Here is an 11,572-nt window from a genome sequence, read left to right as displayed (position 1 = left end):
TCACTCAAGCTGCATTCATTCCTTAAAGTGTCCTTTTCTTGGGCATATTTTGGAAATCACAAAATTTTTTGGAGGAAGCAGGTCAGAAAATACTATTGCAACTATAGTCTACCAGATATTATGGGACTGCAATTCCAAGAATTCTCAATAAACCATGAAGAAACAAGTTGACTTACAGTACTGGGTTCTCAATGCCTTTGGATCCCAGTCAAGGATAAAATTTACAACAATTTCTCAAACAGATGTAAAGCATATGTTTAATCAAAGTTAACTGTGCTGTGAAACTAAACAACAAAATAGGAAATTTTATGGAAAAAAAATACATACTCAAGAAACTTCCTCACCCTTCTTTATTTTAATTATCTTATTTTTAAAAGCGTATAATCTATTCCTCCTGAGAGCTACATTTTACAATTCCCCCACCTGATTTCTTAATTACATTCTTTTGCACAAAGTAACTCTTGTATCTTCCTATTAGTTTCATCCCTGATCTCAGAGTACCATTGAACTCAGTCATTCAGTAGAAACAATAGCACCTACAGTTCCAACTTTTGTTTCTGGTTTCTTATTTCACTGAACTTGAGCCAGACCATAACCATTTGTGAGGAAAAGTCAAAGGCATACAAAGCACTGCTTTTTTCCAGTTCTAATATAATGATACTTGATATAGGCAAAAAACGGGACAAGAAATCCAACTATTCAATAGACCAAAATGTGAACTTGCAAGATTGGGATGCTCAAGGAAAGGAAGGAGGGGCAGGATTGTTCATTACTATCTCATTTGCAATTGAACACATTGTGTAAATCCAGATGAAGAGGCTAGGCAAATCAGCTGAACAAAAGTCTATAAATCACATTCACTCTAAAACATCGGTTTGCTTGGGAAGAACTTTCATTAACACAGCAGACCAATTCTGGTGAGCAAAATTCAAAGTCTTGTTATTTTATTTCACACTACCAAATGATGTTTGTTTATCAGCAAAAAAAGAGATGGGAAGAAATCATTCAGAGACGTTTTCTGCACAAGATTTGTTAGACTGTCTATTATTACATATGAATTGATGTAGATTTCAAAAGACTAAATTTATTGCAGTAATTTATCCACTATACAAAAATATCCACTATGTAAAAATAATGTGATGTTCCTTAAAAAGTCTATATGTGTGTATAATATGCAAACATACATTAAGAAAAATATTAAATAGTTATTTCTTTAAAGACTGAGGATCTTGCCTACAATAATTTGTGAAACTGAGTATTTTACATAATAACTCAGCTATATTTCTTTACAAACAAATGTGTTAAAAATATTATTGCTAATTTTTAAAAATGGATTTTAATATCACATTTATGGTTCATATTAGTCTTTTATTTGTACAGTTGACCCAGATTTAAAGGGGATCTTCTAAAAACAGTTAGACTTAAATTTATACCAATAATATGGAGCTATTTTTTTCTAGAAAAAAATTATTTTTGTCATTTGTTAATTATGAATCATATCAGTTTAATTACCATAGGGAAGTCAGTTACAAAATAAAAAAACCTCAGTGATAACAACAGAAGGTATAAAAATTTTAATTCTCAATGAAATAAATGATAAAATATCCTGGAATGGCTATAAAAATAAATGCACCTTTACTAATAGACAGAACACCTGAATTGTAGGTGCTTCTCATGATTGAAAAATAATATCAGTATTGCAATCATATATCCTTTTAACCTGGTAGAAAATACTGTTGAACTGCAAGTTTGAAATTCTGATTAATTACTGCTTTCCTTAATGTACCTGAAACAGCTACTTTATCTGTCTCTTTTTTAAAAACTATATAACATGCAACCTAACTCTTTTCTGGAAATGCCAGCGTTCAATCCAAAATGCCATAATTTCTATATAAAATGAATAAATGAAAAATAATGGAAAAAAATGTGGTTGAAAGAACTTACTAAGAATCCTATTTGTACATTTATTAAATAGATGTTGATGTAGCTTACACCTGAATTTCTTATTAGATTTGGCATTACAATGCATCTTGAAAAAAAGGCATTTTGTTTGCATTGACAATTTTGTTTATTGTAATTCAATTATCTCTTTAGAAATTTAAATGCTTCCTTGTAAACAAGTTTTAAACTATTAGACTTTCTGCTTTATCCAAAAAGCTCTCTATAATTTTATTTTTTATTTGAGCAATTATATTTTATCTTTTTAAATGTTATTAGTACAGAAAGTAATTAACATTCTGGAAAAACATATGAAGATAATTTTAATTTCACATTAATCTCACACTGAACTCTGCTACAAATTGCACCAAATTTCTAATAAATGAATTTGTCTTAGATGAAAAATAATGCACTTGATGAATTATGATTTTTCTCAGCTTATTCTATTCTGTGGGTATTTTTTTCTAGTTTTTTTAGGTAGCATCTGCTTCAACAGTTTGGTAAAAAGAATTTCATTTATGGACAGCTATAGCTACTCAAGATATTAGAATATAAAAAGTTGGCTTTGTTTTCATTACCAGAAATTACTTTGAAGAGGGAAGAAAACATGCATTCAGCAGTGAGCTTATCTTTCATGTTACTTGCCATTTCATCTAATTTTGCAATAGCAATCAAAAAGGAAAAGCAAGTACCTCAAACCCTCTCTAGAGGTATGATAGTTTCACTCTGTTTCTAAACTTCCAAAAATTATAAAATAAATTTTAACTATTTTTTTTAAAAATTGCTTTGTAAATAATATTGGGCTAAAATTCAATGGTATGATATTCTACATTTTAAAAACATAATATAATTTGATATCTTTTTGTACACATGGGTGTATTTTAGTGCACATGCCCTTACAGAAATGAGTTATGAATCTAAGGTACACTAATTTACATTTGTTTTAATATACAAAATCTGTGGTAAATAAATAAATTATTTAACACATTTCAATATTATATAAAATATATTAAGGACAGTTAAATAGAAAACAACTCCATATAAACCGTGGACCTATTATTCTTCTAGGATGGGGAGATGATATCACTTGGGTACAAACTTACGAAGAAGGCCTTTATCAGGCAAAACAAAGGTAAAAATAATTTTAAATCTTTCAGGGGAAATTGATTTTTTTTATTTTGTTTCTGTTCTTATGAATGGAGCATTTGTGGTAGCTTGTAAGTTTTAGTTTATTGCTTACAGATATTGTATTATTCATTGTATTTATGTTATATGATAGGGAAAACATATTTCCTAATATTTATTTTCTTTTTGAAAAAGCAATAAGCCACTGATGGTTATTCACCATTTGGAAGATTGTCAATATTGTCGCGGTAAGTCAAACCAATTTTATTTAAAGTGAAGATCTGGAGAATGCATCTGCAAATATATATCACTCATATCATTGTATTCTTCTATTGCAGTATATTTAAAACTCTGAAATCTCAGTCTATAAGTCAAATTGCTCTATGATTAAGGAAAAATAGTTTGAAGAAACTGCAAGTTTCTAATTAGAATCTTATTTTTGAGAATTGGATATTTTCAAATATTTCAGATATTACTGCTAAAGGGGATGGTGCAAGTGCGGCATTGCTGTAGGCTGATGCTTTATTTTAAAGTATGCCAGTTTATACTTATTTATTATTAAAATAATATGTTTAAAAACGTAGTTGGGACAGTGAGCCTGGTAGGCACCAAGGGATATCTCAAACATATTATTAATTACTATCAACACTATTTTACCAACCACTGAATTAAAAGAAACAATTTCACAAAATGCATCTTCCAGATATACATTGGTGTAAGTAATTCTCATTTTCAAAATTAAATTATTTTAAGCAGAACTCTTTTACATTTATGAAGAAATAATCCCTAATACACATACAGTAATCCTGCTAAATGTAGATAAAGATACATCAGCCCAAGCAATTAGTAAACCAAAATATAAGAGATGCCTCTTCTAATATTTATTTAGCTTTTTCTACCGAAGCTAAAAAATGTGCAAGGTAGATTACATGAAAAAACATGGAGTTATCTTAAATACTGACAAAACACATTCTATACGGTTCTATTTTCCTCCTGTAATCAAAGACAGGGAGGTCTCTGAAGAATTCACTGAGAATAATCTCCTTTTGTCAACCTCTATTGCAATATTAATATTAAAAAAAAAAACCTTCAAGGGGACGGATTTAATTAAATTGTGGGTAGTCTCTCTCATCTTGTCATTGATGCTAAGCAATATGATCACTGTTGGCAAAGAAGATACCTATGGGTTTCTGTCTTTGAGTCTCAAAGTCCTTGCAACAACCATCTCTCACTTGAACAACTTCCAGTTCAATGGGACTGCAAAACATTAATATAACACGCCAAAATCAGTATAGAAAATATCAGCTCTAACAAAAGTAAAAAATAAAAAAACAGCACCTTGTATCTTATCTGTCTTTTAAGATAACAATTGTATTTCATTTTTTGCAGCATTAAAGAAGGTCTTTGCAGAAAGTCAAGAAATACAGGAGATGTGTCAGAATGATTTCATCATGCTCAACCTCATGGTACAGAAATGTAGACATAGATATAAATTAAATAATATCTGAAAGTAATTAGGAAAAGACATGAGTGGTCTTTAGTGAATTTTAGGACAATTTAATAACTATGCCAATTTAAAGATTTTCTTTTGGCAGCATGAAACAACTGATAAGAACTTATCACCTGATGGACAGTATGTACCTCGAATCATGTTTGTAGGTATGTATCAGACATAATCATAACAATAGCCATAACCTAGTACTTCACCTCTATAAAATACAGCTTTTGTTGGTTACTGGGACCAGACAAATGTTTCTTTTCTGAGAAATTTTACTTCTGTACTGACGGAATGGAATTTTAGTCTACTAATATTTCTTGATAAAGATAATAGAGAGTTAAAAGAAAGTCCATTTTATGGAAGCGTGCATGTGGAATCATGGGATAATGAATGGATATTCCAGTTTAACTTTCCCTGACTTGATGCCATTCAGATGTGCTAGGACTGTAGCTCTCAGAATATTAAGCCAACATGGCCTTTAGTCAGTTATTTTTTTTATTTTGGAAATATTATTTTTGAGTAGCATTCCAAAGTGAGATTAAATTCATTATTGATCAAAGCCTTAGTCTTCCCCAGATAATGAACATTTCCAGCCTGCATTATTTCAGTCTTGTAGAAGTTTCCATAGGTATGAAGGAATTATCATTGTCATATTGTAGTGCATTTTAAGTGTAGTGGCTGATTCTTTCACATTCTTCATTTGAAATTCATGACTATTATTAAATTAGTGAAAAGCATCGCTTTGAAATCTTATTGATGCTATGCATCAGTATGATTTAGACTAAAATTGAAATCAATTTTTTATTGCTTTTCCAGATCCTTCTCTCACAGTAAGGGCTGATATCACTGGAAGATACACAAATCGATTGTATACTTATGAACCTCAAGACTTAGCTGTGTGTAAGTTTTTCTTTAGTAGGTTGCATTCAGAATACGAATATTTACAGGACTATTTCTCCAAAGTGTACTAATTGCATAGAGGATAAATTAAGTAGCATGCTACGCTTGCTAAGATACATATAAAAAGTTTAATTCAATATCACATTAGGAAAATAAAAAAGCCAAATAAACTAGATATTTTGGAATTCATTTCCAACAGTCCCCAAAAATAGAGACTGGGGAAGGTGGCAAGTCAGCACAGTGCTTATATTGAATGTTATTGTTAGATATGATTACGTCAGTTTTGAATGTTGTTATTCATTAATAATGTTTTATGTGTTATCTTTTTTCTTGTTTTTAAATTGTTACAATGTTCTTTTTTCTTGCTTTTATATTTGCTTTAATTGTTTGCAAGCTGCCCAGAATCATATACATAGGAGATGGGTGTCTATATACATTTGAAAAACAAACAAACAAACCTGTGGCAAGGACTGAAAGGCACTAGGCTCAAGCCAATCAAGCCTAAATACCATTTCATGGTTTAACCATTCAGGGTCCCTGCACTATGAATAGGAAGACACAAAGATGGTACATGTACCATCTCAAGGTACTAGCACTATGCAAGAATACTTGAATAGTGTCCAAGAATACAATTTCTTGCTTTAAAAATTAAGGACTTGAATAAGATCTTCCGTTCTCTACAATGACCTTTGTGCATCTTGTGGAAACAGATAAATGTGGAGGCAGAACAAACTAGCTCTGTTGAGTGCAAGTAGAATTTTTTTTACATGTATTTGTACATGGTTGGGTTGGGCACATAGATTTTTGGGGTGGTTTTGTTTTTTTGCTCTACCTCTGCAAGGAAAGAGTAGCATCTGTCCAAGAGTCATAAAAAGTAGGCAGGAAAAGATAACTAAAACTGATTAGAAAGCAAGATTTCCATTAGTCACTCAGATTCTTACATCGGCAAAGACCAATAAAAAGTAGATTAGAGAGAAATTGACAAAGCATCTATATGTTTTACATTAAGAGGCTTGCTTGTTGTTGCTAAAATCCAACACAAACTGAAGAAGAACTAATACTTATTTACTTCAATTTGTGCACTATTGTGTATTTTATTTGTGACATTTAATATATTTCTTTGCATATTTTCATTAAAAATTAAAATTAATCAACTTGTATTATCCCTTTCATCAGAAAGGTTGGCAGTTTGAATCCCTAGCACTGCGTAACAGAGTGAGCTCCCATTATTTATCCCAGCTTCTGCCAACCTAGCAGTTCGAAAGCAAGTAAAAATGCAAGTAGAAAAATAGGGACCACTTTGGTGGATAGGTAACAGTATTCCGTGCACCGTCAGCATTTAGTTATGCCAGCCACATGACCACGGAGACATCTTTGGACAGCTCTGGCTCTTCGGCTTTGTAATGGAGAAGAAGCCCACCCGACAGAGCTGGAAACTATTAGCATGTATGTGTGAGGGGAACCTTTACCTTTATTACCCCTTTCATGTATTACCTATTTCAACTTAAAGCACCATTTGGGATAATTTTCTCTGATTGAATTGATCATTTTGTTTACCTATAATGTTTCTCAATAGTATGGGAACATCAAAATGGTCTGCATGATCTAATCAAATAACATGCTGGAATTTCCTGAAATTTTCCATGTTTCCTCAAGAACAAGCTGCTCTAGCTTTATAACAGATTTTCTGTTATTAAAATTTTCTGGAAGCAAATCTCCTGAAAAAAAAATATTCCTGAGAAATGATGATTCACTCCTGAAATAGAATTGGACTACACCCAGAACATCACATATTTCTTGTTTTAATAGATTCAGTTCTAGACATGATGAACCATTAATGAAATGATCAGATTGGCATCTTTGGGAAATAAAATGTAATTGTTCAGGACCTTCTTTCTATAAACTCATAATTCAGAAGTCTAAATCTTCCTAATAATTATACAACTTTAGAGCATAGTCATTTCTGGAAACACTATATAATACCCTCTAAGCTTCATTTTAAAATAAATATCAATATTAAAATCTCACTAAAAATCTCATAGGTTTGGGGCACATTAAATTTTTAAAAACATGTTCTAGGATGTGTAGGATTTTTAAATTTGTGTGTATGCAGCCCCGCTTGAAATTATAGGAAATAGTCCTTACCCAAAGACATGCTTAAATGGATCAATTAGAAAGTTAGTGAACTAAGGAAAATCAAATCTGGATCTAAACAATTACCAAAAGTGGGTAAGGCCCAATCTTCTATAGAATTAAATTGACCATATCCAAGCCATGCTGTGTGGTTATAGAAACCAAGATAACTGTTTATTTTGCCTACCTAGTTCTCAAAGCTGAGGAAAAAGAAGAGTTAAAGAGCAAGATTCTCAATACACAACTCACCACCAGAATCAAATTTACTTCCCAGTTGCCTACAGAGCCAAAAGAGTACCTTTTCTTGTTTACCCAGACCCTAAGAAGACAGGAGTGATTTAATAAATCCCTTTGCTTAAGTGTCCATGGGACATAGGTACTTTCAGGAAGCCAGAGTCTCCATAAATGGTGATTTTGACTAGTTAGTAAAATTGTATGCTGCTAGAACCACCAATAACGGTAATTTTAAAGGACTATTGACTGACTGAACTTAAGCATGTTGGCTTATGGGGTCCATCCTACCATTAGTAGAGTTAGGCAGCCAACTTGAGTGGCAAACAATGAAGTGGGGAACCAATAGAAACATTTACTAAGGCAGAAAATAAACAATAAAAAAATGCAAAGATAGAAGTTAAAAGCAAACATTTGGCAAATGATGTATTTTAATTTCCATTCTAAATGAAAAGGCACAGGAGGCAAACATATCTCTTAGCAATTGCATAACCAGTGATGGATGCTAGATTAAGGAATCTAGGAACAGTCACTGGAAACTATGCCCAGCAAGAAATTGTCATCCTAGTACATATATTTCAATTTAGGAATTATATGATGTCCAGAGCTTGAAATTCTTAGCAGTCTAACTGCCAACATTTAAGCTCCTGGCATTATTTGTTTGGATAGGCCCTTCCTTCAGCCAAATCTATCCATTAAGGGTAACTAACCCCAACCCTTTTTATCTCATTTTCTGCCTTCAGATGTAATAGAACATGTCAATTGCTTGTTAACTGATTTTCATATATGGCATTGAAGGCCACAGGTATCTTATCGTTTATCTGCAGAATTGGCTACCTTGGCAGTTCTACTCTGGGATGGTATTGAATGTCATAACCAAAAAAAGTTACAACAACTATTTATTTTCATAGAGATGGTTACATTTCATAATTATTTGAATTTTCTGTCATCTTTCTTTTATTATACTCTGCCTTTTCCCCTGTAGCATGTCACTTTTTAATTTAAAAAAAAAATACATTATAAATATTTTATAAATGAAATACCTGAAAAGTTAAAGACATTGGATCCATCATGTATTTTTCCATTCACTCCTCTTTTTGAATTGCAATATTCCAGATCACTTTACTATCTTCTTTTTTCAGTAATCAATAATATGAAGAAAGCATTGCATCTCATTCAGACTGAATTGTAAATGAATGCTGAATTGATGACCACAACAACAGATAAAAGAAATGTGGACCAAGAAAAATCATTTACAAAAGCTGTTGAGTTGTCTTGTCCCTTTGGAATGTTATCTATTTACGTTGCAAGCTTACTTCACATCTGCTGAAAAAAATAATAGTGGCTGTAATAATAGAAGAATTCAGTGATGTTCATCAGGTTACTTCTCTCCTTGAGATATTATATAGCAGGATACTTTCCCATCCTACTGAAGAATCTGTTTTATAATAAGGATACAGGTTTAGTGAAGGAGATGTTTTGTATTGCCTTTCTAAATATATGCATCAGGTTATTTTGCATTAATGAAGGCCATCACAATCCTCAGAAAACAAGTTCTTTTCTGTATATATACTGTTGCTAGAGATAGAGATACTTCTGTTCCATATATCTCTTGAATTCACAGTCCCGATACTTTCAATTTATAGAATGAAATAGTAGTATTTTGTGAATCAATATGATATAGCAATTAGGGGGTTGAATTGAGACTTCAAAAACCTGGGATCAAATCCCCATTTAACAATAGAATTTATTGAATGACTAGGGCTAGACTTGGGCTATATTGCTCACTAGGACCTTGTGAGGATGATGTGATGAATGATCACATTTGTGATGCCTTAGCTTTCTTACGGAAATATGTCTTGTAGAACAGTTATGTTGTTGGTTGAAACTCTCGCTTTGTACTGCTGTGTAGAAAAATGCTTATAGGATAGAAAGAAAAAAATTCATTTGCTAGAATGCAAGAAATTAATCTCATGAAGTTCCATGAGAAGGACTCATTAATAAGTGACTTACATTTAAAGTTCTGAATATGTTGCAAATGACTGGTGAGCTGCGTAGTTTCATAAAAGAAATTAATAAAACTCTGCATTCAACTTCTTTGTGTGCTTCTTTAGTATCTCATGCTATCAAATTATGTACAGAGTTCTTTCAGTATATGAATACAGCATTGCACATGGCAGATGTACAATAGAAAAAGAGATATATCCAGCCTTCTGTTCCCAGACAAACTAAGTGCCCGTTGAAATAACTCTTGTATCCCAGCAACTGGCATCAAGAAGTACATTATTTCTGTTGCTGGTAATAATATATGGCTTTTCCTATCAATCATGACTGAGACTTATATATGGCCTGAAACTGCATTGGTCATCACGTAGGATGGATCACTTTGGCAGCACTGGATTATGGGAATTTTGACCCTCCTGAGTTTCCTGGCAGCTTTAACATCTCTGTACAGGACTGCTATACAGCATAGAGTAGCCTTCTTCATCTGGGTGTCCTCAAGTAACTACAGTTCCCAGAATTTCTGTTTAAGTATGCTTACCAGGAAGAATATAGTTCCAACATTTCAGGAAGTATCACACTGGGAAAAGTTAAAGGCATCAAGATTCTGCAGTATTATTTCACAACCACTGAGTGGCATCAGATACACATCAAGTATGTTTCAATCTAAGATTATTGCAAGAAAAGATATCATATGTAATTCTCTTTTTCTATGCACAAGCAACAAACTGATTGGATTTATTCGACCATTTCTCTTGCCTGCAGCTTATTTATACAATTCTATCATTATGCTAGCTATGTTATTATTCATTCCTTTAACTTTCACCCCTCAATTATCAGTATTTGAATCCACATGATACAAGTCAATCAATCAGACTAGAACAGGAAAGGACATTGGAGGTCTTCTCGTTCAAGCCCTTGGTCAAGCAAGAGACCCTATACAATTTCATACAAGTGACTGTCCAGTATTTTGTTAAAAGCCTTTTGTGATCAAGCACCTACAACTTCTGGAGGCAAGCTGTTCCCCTGGTTAATTGACCTCACCATTAGGAAGTTCCTTCTTAATTCCAGTTTGCTTCTGTCCTTGATTAGTTTCCATCCATTGTTTCTTATCTTGCCTTCTGGTGCTTTGTGGTAGCCCCTCAAATTCTGGAATACTGCTATCGTGTCACTCCTAATTCTTCTTTTCTCTAGGCTAGCCATACCCAATTCCTTCAACTATTAGTTCATATGTTTTTGTCTCCAGGCCCTTAAGTCATCATAGTTTGTCTTCTTTGCATTTTTTCCAAAATCTCGACATTTTTTTTGTAATGAAACAAGCAAAACTGGATGGAATATTCCAAGTGTGGTCTTACTAAGGATTTATAAGGCGATACTAATACTTCACATGATTTTGAATCTTTGCCTCTGTTATACAACCAAGGATTGTATTAGATTTTTTTTTTACTGCTGCCACCTACTGCTGGCTTATGTTTAAGTAATTGTCCACTAGGACCCGGAAGTCCTTCTCACAGTTTCTGTTTTTGAACCATGTTTCACCTAATATGCATTTGTAACTTTGATTTTTCCTAGGTATAAAACCTTACTTTTTCTCTACCTTAAATTTCATGTTACTGAAATTATTTATTACATCCCAGAGTCCATTGTTCAAGTCTGACAAAATCTTTTTGGACCCTGAGTTGATCTTCTGAGGTGTTGGTTATTCCTGCCAACTTAGTATCATCTGCAAATTTCATGAATTCCTTC

General features: G+C 32.6%; 1 protein-coding gene across 1 annotated transcript; it reads left to right on the top strand.

Moving 5' to 3' along the window:
• The first annotated feature begins 601 nt into the window (after positions 1-601).
• AGR3 (anterior gradient 3, protein disulphide isomerase family member) lies at positions 602-9,918 on the top strand. The gene is made up of 8 exons (XM_026706328.2): positions 602-917; positions 2,520-2,648; positions 3,007-3,070; positions 3,259-3,311; positions 4,453-4,529; positions 4,659-4,722; positions 5,378-5,461; positions 8,968-9,918. The coding sequence occupies exons 2-8, from the start codon at positions 2,546-2,548 to the stop codon at positions 9,015-9,017; spliced, it is 495 nt and encodes a 164-aa protein (XP_026562113.1). The 5' UTR covers positions 602-917; positions 2,520-2,545; the 3' UTR covers positions 9,018-9,918.
• Positions 9,919-11,572: the final 1,654 nt, after the last annotated feature.

This window comes from Pseudonaja textilis, chromosome Z (genome assembly GCF_049901715.1).
Source record: "Pseudonaja textilis isolate UNSWEBS1 chromosome Z, rPseTex1.2, whole genome shotgun sequence".
Classification (NCBI taxonomy): Eukaryota; Metazoa; Chordata; class Lepidosauria; order Squamata; family Elapidae; genus Pseudonaja; species Pseudonaja textilis.
The sequence above is the reverse complement of the archived record's forward strand: the minus strand, read 5'-3'. Positions and strand labels throughout refer to the sequence as shown.

Bases quoted from the DNA above. Each gene is read 5' to 3' on its own strand.
- AGR3 (XM_026706328.2), top strand. From the start codon at position 2,546: ATGCATTCAGCAGTGAGCTTATCTTTCATGTTACTTGCCATTTCATCT. The intron at 3,071-3,258 runs GTAAAAATAATT...TTTTTGAAAAAG, and splicing joins CTTTATCAGGCAAAACAAAG to CAATAAGCCACTGATGGTTA. The intron at 3,312-4,452 runs GTAAGTCAAACC...CATTTTTTGCAG, and splicing joins AGATTGTCAATATTGTCGCG to CATTAAAGAAGGTCTTTGCA.